This window comes from Microplitis mediator, chromosome 1 (genome assembly GCF_029852145.1).
Source record: "Microplitis mediator isolate UGA2020A chromosome 1, iyMicMedi2.1, whole genome shotgun sequence".
Taxonomy (NCBI): Eukaryota; Metazoa; Arthropoda; class Insecta; order Hymenoptera; family Braconidae; genus Microplitis; species Microplitis mediator.
The window spans coordinates 12,083,437-12,103,453 of record NC_079969.1 but is presented as its reverse complement, the minus strand read 5'-3'; the positions used below and the strand labels follow the sequence as shown (position 1 = coordinate 12,103,453).

At 32.8% G+C, this 20,017-nt stretch overlaps 2 protein-coding genes across 2 annotated transcripts; both read left to right on the top strand.

The window, feature by feature from the left end:
- Window positions 1–5,796: 5,796 nt before the first annotated feature.
- LOC130669418 (uncharacterized) lies at window positions 5,797–8,339 on the top strand. The gene is made up of 3 exons (XM_057472327.1): window positions 5,797–6,313; window positions 6,780–6,844; window positions 6,927–8,339. The coding sequence occupies exons 1-3, from the start codon at window positions 6,293–6,295 to the stop codon at window positions 8,176–8,178; spliced, it is 1,338 nt and encodes a 445-aa protein (XP_057328310.1). The 5' UTR covers window positions 5,797–6,292; the 3' UTR covers window positions 8,179–8,339.
- Window positions 8,340–17,808: 9,469 nt separating this feature from the next.
- LOC130669428 (uncharacterized) lies at window positions 17,809–20,017 on the top strand. Its single transcript, XM_057472336.1, has 3 exons — window positions 17,809–17,964; window positions 18,040–18,140; window positions 18,223–20,017. The coding sequence occupies exons 1-3, from the start codon at window positions 17,941–17,943 to the stop codon at window positions 19,421–19,423; spliced, it is 1,326 nt and encodes a 441-aa protein (XP_057328319.1). The 5' UTR covers window positions 17,809–17,940; the 3' UTR covers window positions 19,424–20,017.

The following is a 20,017-nucleotide window of genomic DNA, read 5'->3' as shown; positions in this document are numbered from 1 at the left end:
GAGTGTCTGTACGTATGTATGTATGTGTGTGTGTGTGTGTGTGTGTGTGTGTGTGTGTGTGTGTGTTGTGTGTATATGTATGTAAACTCTTTGTAACTTTTTAACTAATGGACCGATTTGGATGGTTAAGGCGGCAATCTAAAAAGCTTGTTGGCCATCAACTTTCTTGAAAATTTCAGATCATTTGATCAAGTAGATTCGAAAATATTGGTGAATTACGAAAACAAAAATTATTTTTTTTTTTTTTAGTTTTTTACTGATTTCTTAGAAACGACTCGAACGATTGACTCCAAAATCCGATCAGTTCTAAAACTCAATAAAACACGCCGATTGCCGCTTCAACCATCAAAATCGAGAAATAAATGCTAAAAAACGGTTTTTTTCGAAAACAATGGCATACAAAAGTATTTTCGAGTTCGAAAATTTATTCACAACAATGTTTTTAAGCTCAAGGAACTCGAAAACAGCGGGAAGTTTTAGGGCTGGCCCGCAGGGTCAACCGATAGACAGATTTTTTATTGTTGCTTAATAAAAAAAATTGTCTTTAATTCAGAGAAACGCTGATAATATTTATTTCATTCATTAAATATTAAAATTATATTTGTAGATGGATTGGGTATTTTTAGTCACGTGACTTAATTAAGTAGTGCTTTTTTTTGCCACTTGCCAGAACTTCGTTCATAAAAATGGCTGAGTATCAGAAAAAGATAAGATTTATTTCTTTTAACATGAAAATTTGTATTTTGCGATCTTACTTTACAGAGTGATTTTCTCATCTACATAGTAACGTAGATATGCGTATAGTCCCGAATAGCCACTTTGACTGCAAATTGTCGTCAACTTGAAAATTCAACTTGCCAAAATCTACAACCGGTATTAGAGAGAAAAATACCGGTCGTAGGTTTTAGTGAAGGGTAGAGATACCTCTAGCCTTCATATGCTTCAGGTGAGTTGACCCTATCCAAAAATTTCAATCGAATTCACTCAAATATGGGTCAAAACCCACATAGAATCTAATAAAATAGCATTGGTTTCTATGCGGTTTTTGAACAATTTAAGTAGATTCTATGGGAACTTTTGGATCGAGAAATTTCAAATTTTTGAGCAAATTCTCTCCCACAATTTAACGGCAAATATACGTCAACTTAAGATTTGTTAATTTTTTACTACAACATGCAGTAAAAATTGACAGAATGTAATATTTTGTTCTTAATTGTTTATTCATATTTTTGCTGATAAAGACAAAATATAATTGACAAAACGTCCAAATAACTAATGGTTTAATTCTGTTACCTAAACTCGTTCGAATTCCTGAAATTTATAATTATCTATTGACAGAAAGTTGGGCGCAAATCATGCTCTTTAATTTTTACATTCAATTTAACGTCCAGTATTAGCCATAGTTCCCGGGCTAGTTGAATTTTCAAGTTGACGACAATTTGCAGTCAAAGTGGCTATTAGCCTTTTTCTCAATCGCACTTACAACGAAATCCGCCAGGAGTAGTAGGGTAGGAAAGGACGGGACCAGAAAGCTCGAAATAAAACAAAACAAAGTCTAAAACTTTAAACTGTTACTGGAGCGTGGCCCGATCGGGGCGATAGCCAAAAAGGAAAAAAAACCTTAAACTGTTACACTTGTCATTAAGACTGAGCTGTACTTTTTTGAGCTGAATTTTATATTTCTATAAATTTCTATAAAATTTCTATTAATTGATTGTAATCACAGCGATTTTTTTAGCTTGACAGAAATTTGCCGCCGGAATCTCACGTTAACTGCAAAAATTTTATTTCTATGAGTTGACGCCTACTTCCCCTCAAATTTCTGTTAAATTTAAAGTGCAGTCCGACCCCGTTATAAAACTCCCCGTCATAAGACTCTTAATTTTTTGAAAAATGTCTCGAACGCTGTCCCTCCTAGCCACTTTATTTAAATTTTTTCATTCAATCCTTGTTTATTCCAGTCAAAGTAAAGGTTTATTTACCTGGCAAAAATTCTTGGCAAGCTAGTTTTTTCACATAACTTTTCTAAATTTACCGGAACTACGACAACTGGAAAAATCCAACAAAATAATGCGTCGCAAATATTTTTTTTTTTTTTTTTTTATGAAAAAAAGGCCCAAGTCTAAATTTGTACAAAAACATGTAACGTACTACAGTTGTTGAATAAAAGAAACGGTAATAATATTAAAAAAAAAAAAAATCATGTATAAAAGAGTCTAATTTTAGGTTCCCACGAGCTGCAGTTTGAAAATTATTCATATATCTATCAATTTTCTCATTGATTCAATGTTTTGTTTTTTTATAAATATCAGCTGGCTCCACACTGGAATTTACAATGCGCATGTCAGAGCTGCCCGCGCAATCATTCGATACGTTCAAAGCCTGGAAATTATTTTAATTTCAACACAGAAAAAATTTTTTATTTTATTATAACAAAACAATATACCAGCTAATTAATTTTTAACTTACATTAAATAATTGAATGAATCAATTTTTACTTTAATGTTAAGTTTAGCAAATGGATTCATATATACTCATTTGTGTAGCAAAAAAAGATAGACGAAGAAATTATTCTTGTTTGAAATGTTATGGTGGCATAGTAAAGCCGAGTCATATCGGCCATCTGCAGAAACTAAAATACACTTGGAAAAATTACTATGTACATAGTAAAGTAGACAACGATTGCACAACAAACTACTCTGTAATCATTGGAAATTTTACTATGACCAGCTTAAAAAATCCAATAGATTCTTATATAGCTGCATGTATGTTCTATTAGGGTGTCCCAAAAAAAAAATAATTTTTTTTTTAACGCCTTATGGACTCAAAAGTTACTTCATATCATAAAAAGAATCCTCACAAAATTTCAGCCAGATATCTTTAAAATTGAGCTATCACAAAGGAGGGAGTCCCCTTTCCCATTTAAAATACACGCGAAAATTATTCATTTTAGTTATTCGTTATTAAGACTATGAAAAACATTTTTTTTTAAATTCCGCCTGGTATAGTTTTGTAGGGAATTAAATTCTCTACAAAAAAGTGCTGATGCATTATGTACGTCAAACGAACTGGGAAAAAGTTATGGGGCTTGAAAAATCAACGAAAATTTAGTTTACTCAGTGTTAAATTTTTTTTTAACTTCCCGCTAAGAAAATCGACGATTTTCGAAAAATTGGGAAGTTATTGTTTTCACCCCAATTTTCGAAAGTCGAGTTTTCATCAGATGTCGACGTTTTGAGGTCCTAGGAAGCTATTCTGACTATTTTCAGAATGATGTCCGAGTGTCTGTATGTGTGTGTGTGTGTAAACTCTTTGTAACTTTTTAACTAATGAATCGATTTAGATGGTTAAGGTGGCAATCGAAAGAGCTTGTTAGCCCTCAACTTTTCTGAAAATTTCAGATCATTTGATCAAGTAGATTTGAAAATATTGGCGAATTACGGAAAAAAATTTTTTTTTTTTTAGTTTTTTATTGATTTCTCAGAAACGGCTTGAACGATCGACTTCAAAATCTAATCAGCTCTAGAACTCAATAAAACACGTCGATTGCCGCCTCAACCATTGAAATCGGTCGATTCGTTCGTGAGATATCGTGGGAGAAAGAAATGCTAAAAACGGTTTTTTTCGAAAAGAATGGGATACAATAGTATTTTCGAGCTCGAAGAGCTCGAAAATGTACTCACAACAATGTTTTCGAGGTCAAGGAGCTCGAAAACAGCGGGAAGTTATGGGGCTGGCCCGCAGGGTCAACCGATAGACAGATTTTTTTATTATTTTTCATTCTTATTGCATCAAAAATTTTCTTTTTCAAATTTTGACGAGCATGCTTGTGTAGGAAATTGAATTTCCTACAAAAAGTATCTGATATCATATATACGACAAATGAATGAGAAAATAGTTACAGGGCTTTGAATATCAACGAAAAGTGAAGTTTAAAAAATATTAATTTTTTGAACTTATATGTCAACGGGAAGTGAACTTAATTTTTTGGCGGAAAAAAGAAATGAACTTTGAATCCCGACTTAATTCTACACCATGTCACTAAACTAGTCAAGTCTTCTGTTGGGAGATAATATTCTCTCTCTCCCACTCTCTCTTTTTTCTCGAGAAGTATAGCTTACTAATTCTTTATTATGCTGGCATTATAAATAATAAAAACAGATTGATAGAAAATGTTACGCAAGAATGTAAAAAATAAAATTAACCACTACAATAGAAGTTTATCTATCGAGTGCGATCGTGTTTAAGACGCGAGGTGTGAAGATTGGTGCCCGAGCCGAAGGTGATTGAAATCGGTACCGGCTATCGAGTGGTAATCTTTATAACTATTTTACCCTGTGACGTTTTGTTTATTTTTGAAATGAACGTCCATTTTATTTTATATTTTTTCTAAAAAAAAATTCTTCCTTTAGCTGCGACAGGATTATTCCTGAGGCTGCAATAGGACTAGTCCTGTTGCAGCCACAGGACTAGACCTTTAAATATTACAGGACATTCCTGTTACAGCTACATGCTTGGTCATGTAGCTGTAACAAGAATATCCTGTTGCAGCAACAAACTCATGCAGCGACATTTGTTTTTTTTCCATGTAGACTACAAATATTATAAGTACAGATTACACTAATTAATTTACAAATTACACTATTAGTATTTCATGCATTTTTTTCCGCGTGGCCAATATAGTCCGGCTTTACTATGACACCATAGCATTTAAAACAAAAATAACTTCTCCGTGTGAAGGAGAGAAGTTCAAAAGTTATTGCGATACTCTGGCGCAACTTACGGAAGTAAAAATCCGTAGCAATAATTATTCAATTCTTGTGCAAAAAATCTATTCCAAGGCTCTTGTACAAAAGCATTGACTAAACTTTTAAGTTATAGACTTATAGTTAAAAAAAGCGTTTGATGCCCGAAACTTACATCCAGTGAAGCGTGCGGGTAACCACTACTATGTTCATATATTTAAACATTTTATGTACACACAAATTAATATAATCAGTATTTTTTAACAAGCAGAAGAGTTCAGGATTAATTGATTTAGCAATATGTATTTTGTGTGTTTTTTTTTGTTGGTTCGAAAATTCTTTTTCAAATACTATCTACACATTTAATTTTTCATGTAAATTGTTAAGTCAAACAGCTAATAAACTAGCTATTCAAATCAATAACAACAGCACAGACTTAGATGGCTTGTGTATCCAGTGAAGAATGGAGAAAGTATTTGGAGATACTTTAATATATTTCGGATCGACCTTCAGATTCATTACATACTTTTTTCCCACTTATGATAATAATTTTAATAATTGAGTTGACGGAATCTGTTTTTATTCGCTCAATGTTTAAATAGCTAATTCAACTTTCTCCTCTTGCCAAATTATGTCTACACACATATATTTATATACATGTATATATATAAACTTTGACATTTGTAAAAATACCTAAATTTAAAAATCTAAATTATTCAACTATTGTCTTAAACTCTTCATTTACGGTTCGATAAGAAAGTGCTTTAATATATTATATAACCGTCTAGCCAACATAATTATATCGAGAAAAAGTAAATTTCTTCCTAAATTATTTTTGCTTTGATTGTTATTTTCTATTAAATAATTTTTTTTAATTGTCTTTAGCTGCATACCCGCAGTTCAAGCAAGAATGATAAGATGAGTCCTTAATTGCATGTTGTAAGTCTTTCTTTGTCGCTAATGCTCTGAATCCAACTTTCTCCATGCGCAGATGGTGATAATTTAGTTTTTAATTCTGTAAACTGCATTGAACTTTAGTTCTGTTATTCAATTTCCTGAAATTGAAGTACTTTTTCAGTTGCATATTTACAGAAATGCACTATATTTCAATCAACAATGCAAGGAAATATATTAGTTATCATTGACAGTGGCTTGAATAAATTGATTTAATTATTTTTGTCATAGCATTAATGATGTTATTATGTTTCGCTCAACGTTTTTGTCTCTACCGGTCAGGCCCAGCCGGGCGTGTATTGTGTACCCCTACCTCACCCAAAGAGAAGTGCCATCAATTAGCCCGCGAGTGTCTCGTAGCCATGGGCGCTCTCTTCCCTAGATTTAACCAACATGCATGTTCAAACGATTAGTCCCTCCTTAGTATAAAAGCTACGTCAAAGACATCGAAATTTACCAGAAGAGGATTCACTGATTTCACAGTAAGACGCGATCGCGTCATTTTTTGGTGATAAACAAAAATTACATACATGTATATACATATATATTTTTGTATGCCGGTGAAAAATTAACAAAAAAAGAATAAAAGTTTGATGATGGGTTATTCTAAGCAGGTTGGTGTTGGTGATTTTTGTCTGTGATAAAAATTAATTCTTAACGTTACAATAAAATTGCTGTTTTTTTATAGCAATAATTTTGAAAATTTACCGCTAATTTAGATAAAATTATTTCATTTCTTCTAAATTGTGAAAGTGTCTGATTTATTTTTTCCTATTACACATCCGAGTTTTATTTTTTAATTTCATTTACGAGATAAAAAATTTGCCGATATCAAAGGAACATTATCGTAACTTAAACATTACGACCAAAAATTATACTCCTAGTATATTTTGTTTCGAAAATTTTCGAACTTACGAAAATAATGTATCTGATTATAAACAAATAACTTAAATAGATTTTTGAATCGAGAAACTATTTTTTTTATAAAAAAGCTATTGAAAATAATCGAAAAAAAATTAAGATAAGTCATTGAAACTATTTTCAGTATAAAACTTGATGGATTATTTATGGTGATTTCAGGTAGTGTTGCAGTTACTTCTTCTTTTTGCATACTCGATTAATGCTGAACCGATCGGTAAAAGAGAGTCAGTAATTAAACCATTAATATTTCGTACATCAATTAAAAATTGTACTCAACTAATATGTGTTATTTTTTTTTACTTCTAGAGCACCTTCATTAGATTACGGACCTCCACCACCACCACCACCACCACCATCATCGTCGTATAATTCTCCACCATCGTCGTATGGCCCTCCAGCACCTTCATATGGGCCACCAGAACCTTCATACAGACCACCTGCACCTTCATACGGACCACCTGCACCTTCATACGGACCGCCTGCACCTTCATATGGACCACCAGCACCTTCATATGAACCACCAGCACCTTCCTATGGGCCACCAGCACCTTCATATGAACCACCAGCATCTTCCTATGGACCCCCAGAACTTTCGTATGAATCCTCAGCACCTTCAGCTCCGGCTGGTGAATGGAAAAAAAAGCTGACATGGAAAGAAGAATGGAAACAAGTCTGGCTAACTAAAAAAAAATTAGAGTGGAAGCAGGAATGGAAAAAAATTAAAGTACCTGCCTGGAAAGAAATTAAAGTCCCAGTATGGAAAGAAGTTAAAGTCGAAGCTTGGAAAAAAGTTCAAAAGCCTGTTTGGGAGAATATACAAATTCCCGCTTGGAAAGAAGTTCAAGTTCCAGACTGGAAAAAAATATGGAAGCCAGTTTGGAATGTTGTTCAAGTGCCAGTATGGAAAGAAGTTCAAGTAGCCGATTGGAAACAAATTTGGATACCTGAATGGGTTGAAACTCATGAGAATACGGTTCAAAGCTACGAACCATCGATTTCAAGCCACAGTTCTCCAACACAAAGTTACGGTCCTCCAGCTCAAAGTTATGGCCCTCCAGCACAAAGTTACGGTCCTCCAGCCCAAAGTTATGGTACTCCAGCATCAAGTTATGGAGTTCCTTCTCATGATTCTGGAAATGGATATCACTATGATGCTCCAATTCAATCTGCTCCCCAAAAAAAACTTATTTGGAAACCAATTTGGAAAAAAGTATGGAGAACGGAAAAAAAGCAAGCTTGGGAATCTCAGAAAAAAATGGAATGGAAAGCTGAATGGAAAAAAGTTTGGAAAACTGAAAAGAAACAAATTTGGCAAACTGATAAGAAACTTACCTGGAAAAGTGAAGATGTAAAGGTATGGGTACCGTCAAAAAAACAGGTGTGGATACCACAAAATGTCAAGGTATGGAAAGATGAGTGGAAGAGTAAGAATGTACCCGTATGGAAGAATGTGCAGGTGCCAACATGGAAGAAAGTCTGGAAACCTGTATGGGAGAAAGTTTGGGTACCAGCAGATTCGCATCAGCATCAAGAAGAACATCCTGGATATCAACGATGAGCTCGCTTTTATTTCTTATTTTGAGAGAAGGTAGAACAGGAGAAAAAATTTTATTTCCCCTGGATATTTATTGTTATAAATAGAAGATTTTTTTCTTCTTAGTTATAAGTTGTAAATATTATTATATATATAAAAATAAAATAAAAATATATTTCTACATATTTCTTTTTCTCTTTCTCTCTCTTTCTCGCTCTATATATACATACAGATGTATAGAGAGAGAGAGAGAAATTTATTTTATTTTTGGATTGTAAAGTAAAATGATTTTTTTTCATAAATTTTATATTTTATTACGAATATCAATTAAACTTTTATGATAATATTTCCGTTAAGAGGTATGGTATAATATATCAAAGTAGGAAGAGAAAAGAGATAAAAAAGAAAAAAACAGAGGTCTCGGAGGTCGCGAAACTAACTCACGGCCTTTAATGCGAAACTTTCTCCACGACTTTAAGTGGGAGAAGTTATGACTTTCCCATTCGGAAGTTGTCCCGTAAGCACGTGGTCATCATTTGCCTCGAGCTATAGTAGTTTTTCGCATTAAACAACAAAGGTATGCTCAAGTTGATCATACAGTTTCTCTGTACATCCTTTCCTTTGGTTTAAAATAATTTATTTTTTATCATCATTTATTGAATTTTAAAAAGATGCCACGAGGTCTTCTTGGAATATCACTTCCGGGTGAAGGACACGCATGTAGACCTGAGGTGTAAAATGGCCTGGGGACTTCCTTGGCAGTAAGAGAGAGTGAAAGTTGTGTTCAAGGCTACACAAGAATAATCCGATCTTCTTTCTCGTTGGTCGTTTATTTTTTATTTTATTTCCACACACTCCTGTTGTATTCTTGCTAAATACACTAAATTAAAGTTGAAAGTGGATTGAGAGTGAGAGTATTCATATACAAGTTATGTGTATATATTAAAGAAGGTCTAGGCATATTCGACATACATATTGAGTATACGTATCACGTAACGGAGAGACTGCAGCTTTTACTAAGATACTTTTGCTTTTCTTTTTTCAATGATAACAAATAATGGTGATGATGTGAGCGTGTTATACTTACATCATAATATAGATCGAAACTTTGCTCAATGAGCTAATTATTTCAAATAAATTATATTATAATTTTTGAATTTCAAAAATTTCAATGAAAAGTGTTATACACTGAACTAAATTATTCACGAATTCAAATAAATCATGGATTTTATCAACAGTATTTTGAATTAATAAAATGTTTGTTGGATTAAATGCGTATTTATGTAATTTAACTAAATATATTTAAACAGGAATGGAAATTTACTTGAATCAACGATATGTCATTGTCTCAATAAAAGTATACGACAATGAAATCTATACATCGAGAAAACGAATTCGAAAATATTATAATATTTAATATATTTTAGTAAAAAATACTGATGCGAATCAATGATTGCATTATTTTTATTATTTGTTCCCAAATATATAGTAAAAATCACAAAATGCTAATTGATACATATTTATCTGAAAAATTGCTACATCATTACTTTTATTAATATTTTTCATTAATGACATTAATAACATTGAGTAATATTCATTATACGATTTAACGATTTTTATTTTGTAAAAATATAAAAATTAACTGAAAATGTGGATTAAATACTATACAATGTCATAAGGTTACAATCCGTATAGTAACTTCTGTAAATCAGATGAATAGTGGAGTATTGAGTATTATATAGCAACTAACAAATTACTAAACGATTTGTAATTTTCTGAAAGTAGATCGATAAAATTAACAATTGGTAGCGATTGCGTACATGAATATCTATTACAAGTTCAGAGACTTTCGTTCAAAAGAGACATTGGTCCGTCAGACTGAGAACGGGATCCGCATGCGGGAGATCGAGGTACGAATCTCGGTCTAGTCAAGTGATTTATAAATATAAAAATTGACGCCGACACTATTACACATATGCCATGAATAATAATAAAAAATTGATTTTATCTATTTCCATTCTAATATAATAAAATTTACTAAATTGGATACTAAAATTTAATATATTGGACAGTAAATGTCACTATAAACATATAGTCAAGTTTACTAATGAGTTGATATTTATTTGCATACTTAAATAATAAAAACTACTAAATTTAATTCTTAAGGAGTAAAAATTACACTTTTTCAAAAGCGTTTTAAGCTTACAATATAAGTTTAGTGATTTTGACTTGTATTTTTATTAAAGTTTCCTATATTTTTTTCTCTGTGTACCATTTAAAATTTTTATAATCTAAAATTGTCTATGTATTCACCATTCTGAACCTTCTCTGTTAGAAATTTTGTAGTGTTTATTCTTAGTAGTGAAGTTTTTAAGTAGATATGTCGTAGCAGTTAATTTTTGGTAGAGTTCTTCTACTGGTAGGGTTATGGCAAAGTCGTAAATTGCCGTTTTGGATGAAAAACAAAAGTTCCCTTATAGGAAAAAACAATAGGCCCAAGCTTGGCCGAGGCTTGGCGCGACTTATTAACTCTAGGAGAAACTTGAAATCCAAGCTTGGTCCAAGTCTGTCTAAGCATCGGAATGATAACACCGAGCCAAGCTTGAGTGACAGTGTTGTGCCAAGACTGCATCTTAGTATTGGCTCAATTTCGAGAGCCAGTATTTTGCCAAGACTGTTGCTAAATAAGCACCTATACTTATTAAAAATAGATTAAAAAAAAAAAAAATATTAGTATAGACATGTGCATGATGGTAACATGGAGATTAATTTGTACACAGAGAAATCAGGTAGATCGATGAAACTAATTTTTTTTGCATTTGCTGGGTCTCGAACCTGGTCCTTCATGGCTGCTAGTCAAGTGTCTTATCCACTAGGGTGTTACGCTATTCATGGAAGCCAGAGGTTTTTAGGTACCATTTGTTATTTAGACTGGTAAACCAAGGCTTGTTACTTGAGTAGTGGCTGAATCTTGGCCCACGATCGGCAAACCGAGGCTCGTCACTTGAACGTTGGTCGGATCTCGGACTAACCTTTGGAACCCGAGCCTGGGTAGCCCAGCGTTGTGCCGAGACCGGCCCCGTTTTCAATATTTTTTTCCTACAAGGGTTGTTGACAATAGAGCAAAACTACACTGATAGGAGGATTTCTTAGCATTTAAAAAGATTTCTTAGTATTTAAGAAATCATTTCTTAAACATCATTTTTTTGTATTTATCAAATATTTCTTACTATTTAAGAAATGATTTCTTAATAGTTATGAAATTATTCCTTAAATCGTATTTTGACGTCTACCAAACATTGCGATGTTATACAATTTCTTTGAATACCTATTTTTATTGAATGCAGGTATAGGAATAGGAATATGACTTTATACTTGAAATTTCAGAAGTTAAAAGCCGCGTGCTGTATGATTGAAAAAAAAAATCTGGGCAACGGTTGGCCCTGCCCGGGTCAAAAATAAAACTTGATTCAGGCTCGCTTCGCCTTATTTTCTTTTGAAGTTATCGATTTGCCGACGATTTTTTGATAAGATCTCGACTTTTTCGACTTAAATTTAATTTTTTTAAGCTTTTTGAACTTTTTTAATCTTAGATTCAACTTATTCGTCTTTACTTTAAGCACGATAGTCATTCACATTACTTTTGACTTGCTAAACCAAGTTGAAAAAAAGTCATTTATTCGCCTTACTTTCGCCCTAATATATAAAAATTATTTCACCTTAGTACTGACTTTTTCGACTTATAATTGAAGTTGAATAAGTCTACATCAAGTCAGCTTCGACTTGATTTAGACTTTTTCGCCTTACATTTTAAGTCGAATAAGTCTAAACCAAGTCAATTTCGACTTGATCTTGTCTTCAACGTCTTAAAATTTAAGTCGAATAAGTCTAAACCAAGTCAATTTCGACTTGATTTCAACTTTTTCGTCTTAAATCGTGACTAAGTAAGCCAGTTAAGTCTAAACCAAGGCGAAAACTTAATATATTTCATACCTCCGTAAAAAAAGTCGAGTTTGTCTTGTGAAAAACGGCTCCAAATTTCGACTTGATAAACCAAGTCTAAATCAAGTTTTATTTTTGATCCGGGTGCGGGACAGTTCCAAAACTTCCCGCTGTTTTCGAAAATATTCTTGACAGCATTTGTTTTTTATGAACTTTTCAAGCTCAAACAAGTCACCTTTTATGTTAAAGTTTGAAAATTTAAGAATGAGAGTAATTAATGAACAAGCGTTTTTTAAATGTTTATTTCCGATTATGTTGAATAAAACAAATGTATTCAAGCAGAAACCAATGTAAGCGATCAAAATAAGGATTTAAACGGGTTTTGACGTGGATCAGAGCGTTAACATATGAAATACCCGAAAAAAATGTTAAACGTGCTGTTTTTTCATTTTTTTTTTTGATAATATTATTTCAATTGAAGAACGAGTTCAATTTTATTATTTGGTAATCGAGATAGACGACAAAGACAGAGAGTTGGTATAATTTTGAACACATTTTAGTATATTATATGATTATTTATCCGGGAAAAATTATATAAAATGTCATTTTTTAAACTTTTCGTCGTCGGTATCTTTTGAACTAATTAACTGATTTTGATATTCGATGTGGCAATCGGTGCGTTTTATTGAGATCTAGAGTTTTTCTGCAAATCTGAGTTCAGAAGAAATCTTTTAAATGCCGTAAGAACCGTCTAAATCGGTTCATTCATTAAAAAGATATGAGAGGTTTACACCCACCCATGGGTGCACTGACACACACACACACACACACACACACACACACACACACACACACACACCTACACACACACACACACACACATACACACACATACAGACATTTCTCTGAAAACCCGACTAGAATTTCTTCCTGATTTGCCTGAAGTACCATAAGGACCTTATCAGGTAAATATAAGGTTTGCCATATTAGGGCAAGCCTGACAAGTTCCTTGTCAGGACCTCATCAGGATATCCTTATTAAAAAAAAAGTCATTTGCCATCGGGTCAACCTGACAAATTCCTGATCAGGACCTCATCAGGATATCCTTATTCAAAAAAAATTTATTTGCCATCAGGTCAACCTGACAAGTTCCTGATCAGGACCTCGACAGGATATCTCTTTTAAAAAAAAAGTTATTTGTCATCGGGACAACCTGACGAGTTCCTGATCAGGACCATATCTGGATATCCTTATTTTAAAAAAAGTTATCCCATCCCTTCAAATATTTCATTTACAGGCTAGAAATTAAAAAAAGTACCAAAGAATATTATAGAAAAATCACGTCAATCATTGTAGCACAGATTTTTTACTTCTTCATCAGTTATTCTTTGACATCATAATGAATATTATATTTACACTTTCAAGATCACTTGTGTATGTCAGCTCAGTGGATAGCATTGAGGACTTTGAATTGGAAGGACGCAGGTTCGAGCCCAGCAGTTATCGGGATTTTTTCATCAATAAAAAATATGTTTACTTCCTCTAATTAATGCTCTCAATACAATAGATAACATTCTCGATCGAATTAAAATTCTCTCATTTTTTTTTGCAATTTAATATTAATTTAAAAATAATTACTAATAAGGTAATCCTGATAAGGATTTGATGAGGATATCCTGGTAAGGACCTGATACGGCAATCCTGATAAGGACATGATGAGGATATCCTGGTAAGGTCCTGATAAGGCAATCCCGATAAGGACCTAATGGGTCTTAAGCGTTACATACATATCAGGATCCTTGTCAGGACACCCTGATCGGGACCTTATTTGAAATAAAGTTAACCCGATAAGGACCTCGTCAGGCCCTTATGAAAAATTCTAGTCGGGAATATCAGAATAGCATTCTAGCACCTTCAAACGTCGATATATGATGACAAATTTTTAAAAATCGGGGTGAAACCAATAACTTCCCAAATTTTTTGAAAATTGTCGATTATCTTAGCGGGAAGTTAAAAACTCAAAGAATTAAAATTCGGAATTATATAAAATCTAAAAATCTCGGTATTTTACCAAAGTATTTATAACATTAATTTAAATATAATATTATAAACAAACACACTTATCATAATAGTTGGCAACTTTCTTTATCCGAAAGTAATATCCCGCAGGCATTGAATGACATCTTTTTAAAATTCATTATATCATAATAAGGAAATTATTTTGAAATCAGAAGAAATAATGTGCAGAGAAATTTTATGATACATAAATAAACGCATGCACACAAATACACACTATTTTAAAGAAATCTTTAAACTCAAAATGTGTATAACGAAGTTAATAGTTTTGACTTTTGAGAATTAATTTGTAACTGTCGAAGTATCCCGTAAAAAAAGTTGATTTCGGTTATTCGTAATTATTTTGGATGACTATCATCAATATCCATCAAAATCATATTATAGTTAATAGACCAATTACGATGATTATTGCTGCAATCAATCCCGATTACCAAAATAGAAAGCCCACGTTTAGTTTATATTTTAGGCTACTTTGGTCAAGACAGTAAATTGATCAATGAAAAATTTTAAAAAACTATTTTTTTCTAAGCATTCCCTACATGATCTCTCGTGGACGAATGAACAGATTAAGACAAGATTGTAGGCCTTCAAAAGCTTTTTTTGTTTTGGAGCTGAACAGATATTGAAGTTAGTCGATTAGGTTTTCATAATATCTAAAGAAAACTGAAAAAAAAAAAAAAATTTTTTCGAATTTCTGTAGTTACTCAAAACGTGCGTGACTGATCGATTTCAAATTTAGAGAAATTGCGATGGCTCTTTCGATTACCGTATAAACAATCTCAATTGGGGAAGCCGTTCCCCGCTTAAAAATAGTCAGGATATATATTTTCCTAGGGCTTCCAAACACCGAGACTTGCAAAAACTTGAATTTCTAAAACTAGACTGGAAGCAATATCTTTTCTATACTTTAAAAATTTTGAATATTTTAAATCTTAGAAAAGCTGTACGTTATATTATATTAAATAGGAAGAATTAAATAAATAGTTGGATTCAAAGATGTTTAATTATTTTGCTTGAAATTGCTCATGTGTACTTCTTATACTAACAATAATCTATACATTAATATTGAAATTAGATATTTTTGAAAGTTATTCTGATAATTTAATTTATGAGAATATAACAATATGTAAAATTACCCGCAATAGTAATTTGTACACTTGGTATAATATCGTATGTTATTAATTTCTCGCACGACTAGTGCGTTTCACTTTTTCTCGTGAGTAATATCAAGCCCTTGACACTCTCTCCCTCAAACTCAATTTACTTGAACCTTTTAATGCACTATTACGCTGTAAGCCTGTCGTAAAAAAAATTATTGACCGCTGTACGAACAAGTTATGTTACTAGACAAGACTAGTTACTTTCACATACATAGTCACTAAAAAAGGCTTGTTATTTACGTTTTCTTTTGATTTTTCAAATTTGAGAAGTAATGAGATTTATAGAGTTGAATCTCAGATTAAAATAAAAATTCCTATATAATCCTTCTGTTCGAAATGTGAATGACATTATTGCGATGATAATGAATGATTGTAGCTTATCAGATTAACTCTCCACTTGGAATTTTCATGTCTCACTACTAAAAATTTTTCTCATAATGAAAAAGACTTTTTTTTTTTCTTGCAATTATAAAATTTTTTACCAAGAAGAAATATTTATCTTTCTTTTTTTTTCATAAATACAAAATAGACTCTCGCATTAGAATATGTGTAAACGCACTTTCATTTCTTTTTCCATAATTGGACATCGTAGTTCACTTATGATTAGCGATTAGTGTTGCGTATTTTGTATGCCACAATCAGAGCGAACACCGAATATCAATTTTTATTTCGTCCATCACTCTTTACTCAAATTACTAATTGAAATACTCGTTATACAGGGAATTTTTAGATATTCTATTACTTATGCGTGTTGATTATAGAACCACATGATACTAAAACGATAAATAAATCAATGATGATCTTCCTTTTTTTAATTTCCCGCTAAGAGAATTGAAAATTTTCAAAAAAAAGGGAAGTTATTGGTTTCGGTCCGATTTTAAAAAACCGAGTTTCGACCAGATCTTGACGTTTCAGGGTCCTAGGCAGCCATTCTGACTATTTTCAAGAGGATGTCCGAGTGTATGTATGTGTGTACGTACGTACGTACGCATGTACGTCCGTCTGTATGTAAATATTCCGTAAAAATGTTTTTTTTTTGATAACTTGTAATGTACTCAATGGGTTGATTCCAAAATGTAATCAGCTCTAAAACTTCATAAGCCGCGTCGAATGCACCCTCAAAATTCACCATCGAAATCGGTTGATTAGTTTAAGAGAAATCGTTAACGAAAGAGAAAAAAAAACTATTTTTTAGTTTTTTTGGAATTTCTCAAAAACGACAAGATCAATCAATTCCAAAATCTAATCAGCTCTAGAACTCAATAAAACGCGTCGTTTGCCAACTTAGCGTCTTAATCGGTCAATTCGTTCGAGAGATATCGTCGGAGAAAGAAATGGTAAAAAAAGGTTTTTCACGAATATCTTTAAAACGACTGCACTAATTCTTTCCAAAATTTAATTAGCCCAAAAACTCAATAAAACGCGCTGATTGCTATATTGAACATCAAAATTCGTCTATTAGTTTAAAAGATATCGACGACGAAGAGTTGAAAAAATAACATTTATATCATTTTCCCCGGATAAATCATGATATAATGTACTATAATGTGTTCGAGTTTGAAAAGCTCATAAGAAAACAATGGCATCCAAAAGTATTTTCGAGCTCGAAAATGTATCCACAACAATGTTTTCGAGTTCATGGAGCGGGAAGTTTTGGGGCTGGCCCGCAGGGCCAACCGATGCCCAGATTTTTTTTTTTTAAGTTGGAGGAAGATATTAAGAAAAGAAAGTAGAACAGATGAAGGACTGACCGATTCTGAATAAACGTAATAAGTTCTGTAAATTATGTAATAAAAATTATAAGACAGTTGTGACATGATGATACGCTTATTAATTTTCACTTTATTCCATCACTATTGTGTTTATTGATAAATATAATATCTGGGAAAAAGAAATGTCGAATTCGATCTGTTGCGAAAGCTACCTTTCCGTATACTACTTTACCTTCCAGAATTCACTTTCAACTTGTTTTTATATTTCTGTCTCCTTTTTTTTTCGAGAGAGTTCCATTATTTACGATTTATCGATATTTTGATAGCTGAAAATTTATTGTAAAGAAATAAAATAATATAAAAAACTACAATAGAAAAGACAAAAGCTGTAACCTTGCTGCATAACCTTGTCGTTGACTTCCAAAGTCGCATTCCAGAGTAGCAAACATAGTCACGCAAAGCCAGGGAACAAATTTAAAATCGTTTAATGAGTCGGTGGTAGCGCTGAAGAGGTAAGTGGGGAAGTACGACGTCGATCACTTTCTCCGTACGACATCAAAGAAAGATAGAGTGTACTTCTACTTAAAGAAAAAAGAAGAAAAAAATAATTTCTTTCCTTCTTTGCTAATTCCTTTCTTCTTCAGGATCCTTTATACCTACTTTTCTGCCACCACTACATCAGACATCCCCGCCAGCAAAACTGCAATGATGTTTGCTTTCGTTGAGCGATTCCAATTCGCCTCAAGTTTACCCAGACCTGCATTTACTTTCATGGGGGAAGATACATGCCTATATAACCACGGTGTTCCGCTTATTGGACCAAGTAAAGCGAGTTTTCCTACAACAAGGGAACAAGAGTTTGCGCCCGGTCCCCACACGGGTGGCGTTCGAAAATCATGAAATTTCGCCCGAGATGCACAGTGAGTCGCGTTAATTTTTTCATTGTGTTGTCACATATTATTAACAATTAATTTTTGTTTATTTATTGATTATAGATTGCACTTGTGGCGCTACTGCTTCAAGTTGCCCTTGTTAGCAGTAAGGCGCTTCAACAAAATGCCGGGATTATACAGAACCAATGGCAGAATCAACAAGGGTATACTAATAATTATTTTATAAAAATGGATTAGTATAATACTTTTAACTTCCATTAATAGTAATAACTGTTTTATTTATAGGAACACAGAGGGAATCCAAAAAAGATATGATCCGGGAGCAGGTTCAGGACATGACGATCATCATGATCATGGATACTGGAAGAAAAAGTTAATCTGGAAACCTGGCTGGAAGAAAATTTGGAAGCCAGCTCAAAAACAAATTTGGAAACCCGCATGGAAAAAAATCTGGAAACCTGTTTGGGAGCCAACGCAACGAGCGATTTGGAAAGAAATTCAAGTGCCGGCTTGGAAAAAAATTTGGAAACCAGTTTGGAAAGAAATTCAAGTGCCTGTGTGGAAAGAAATTCAAGTGCCTGCATGGAAAAAAGTTTGGAAACCTGTGTGGAAACCAATTAAGGTGCCTGGATGGAAAGAAATTCAAGTTCCAGACTGGAAAAAAGTGTGGAAGCCAATTTGGAAAGAAATCCAAGTGCCTGCATGGAAAGAAATTCAAGTGCCTGCATGGAAAAAAATCTGGGTTCCTGAGTGGATTAAAGTTGGAGTTCCTGGAGAGCATAACGTTGGGACAGATCATAATGGATGGCAATATACAAGTCATGATCTTTGGAAGAAAAAACTAATTTGGAAACCCCTTTGGAAAAAATACTGGAAGCCAGCAAAAAAACAAATTTGGGTGCCAGACAAGAAACTCGAATGGAAAGAAGAATGGAAACAAATATGGAAACCGGCAAAAAAACAAATTTGGTTGGACGATAAAAAACTTGTTTGGAAAGAAGAATGGAAACAAATTTGGAAGCCTGACAAGAAACTTATTTGGGTCCCAGACAAAAAACTTGAGTGGAAAGAAGCCTGGAAACAAATCTGGAAAACAGAAAAAAAACAGGAATGGATACCAGATAAAAAACTAGCTTGGAAAGAAGCCTGGAAGCAAATTTGGGTGCCTGCATGGAAAGAGATTTGGGTACCAGATTGGAAAAAAATTTGGAAACCAGTTTGGATCTCAGAATGGTTTCCAGCAGAAGATCATCATCATCCTCATCATGGTAGTGGATGGGAAGATCGTAAGGATAATGTAGCTGAAGATCAAAGACAACGATTAGCTAGACAAAGTCAGCAATTCGAGTCACAGCAGCAACAGGGTGTTCAGCAAACTCAACAAGTACAATCACAACAAGGCTCTATTCCGCTTGCGTCTATTACCGCTGACTTGGTTCCTCCACCATCGAATCAACAAACAACTTGGAAATTTCCAAGTCGTTAATAATTAGTACTTCTTTTATTCCTCAAGCAGGAAATGTAATATAAGCCAATGTACATATAATTACTGAGATTTGATAGCGAGAAGAAGTATAAGAGCAGAAGAAACGAAACTTCTGCTTTGTTCATTCCTTTCAAATCAGTTATTAATGTTATTATTATTATTATTATTATTGTTATTATTATTACTATTAATTTTTTATTGTTTTTTTTTAATTTACAAAAACACGTTATTTGTTATCACGATTGTTAATTAATTATCTGTTATACGAATAAATTTAAATAACGTTCCGTTTATAAATATTTTAGTATCTATTTAAACCATCATTATCCAGTCTTTCAAAATATTATGTGATATTAATTATTATTATTATGAATTCACGGATGGGAAATTGCTCGTGAACTCGAGAGAAAGTGCAACACTCGTACATTAATCGTTTAAACTAGGGAACTGTATAAGACAAGTTTTTATAAGAGAAAGTATGAGTATATTAAACCACCTACACTATCAATCATTTCACATATTAACAATGCACAGGAAATATAATAAAATAATCAAAACTACATGAAATAATTCAAAAAATAGTAAATAGTAAAT

Bases quoted from the DNA above. Each gene is read 5' to 3' on its own strand.
- LOC130669418 (XM_057472327.1), top strand. From the start codon at position 6,293: ATGATGGGTTATTCTAAGCAG. The intron at 6,314-6,779 runs GTTGGTGTTGGT...TGGTGATTTCAG, and splicing joins TGATGGGTTATTCTAAGCAG to GTAGTGTTGCAGTTACTTCT. The intron at 6,845-6,926 runs GTCAGTAATTAA...TTTTACTTCTAG, and splicing joins GAACCGATCGGTAAAAGAGA to AGCACCTTCATTAGATTACG.
- LOC130669428 (XM_057472336.1), top strand. From the start codon at position 17,941: ATGAAATTTCGCCCGAGATGCACA. The intron at 17,965-18,039 runs GTGAGTCGCGTT...TATTGATTATAG, and splicing joins AATTTCGCCCGAGATGCACA to ATTGCACTTGTGGCGCTACT. The intron at 18,141-18,222 runs GTATACTAATAA...TTTTATTTATAG, and splicing joins CAATGGCAGAATCAACAAGG to GAACACAGAGGGAATCCAAA.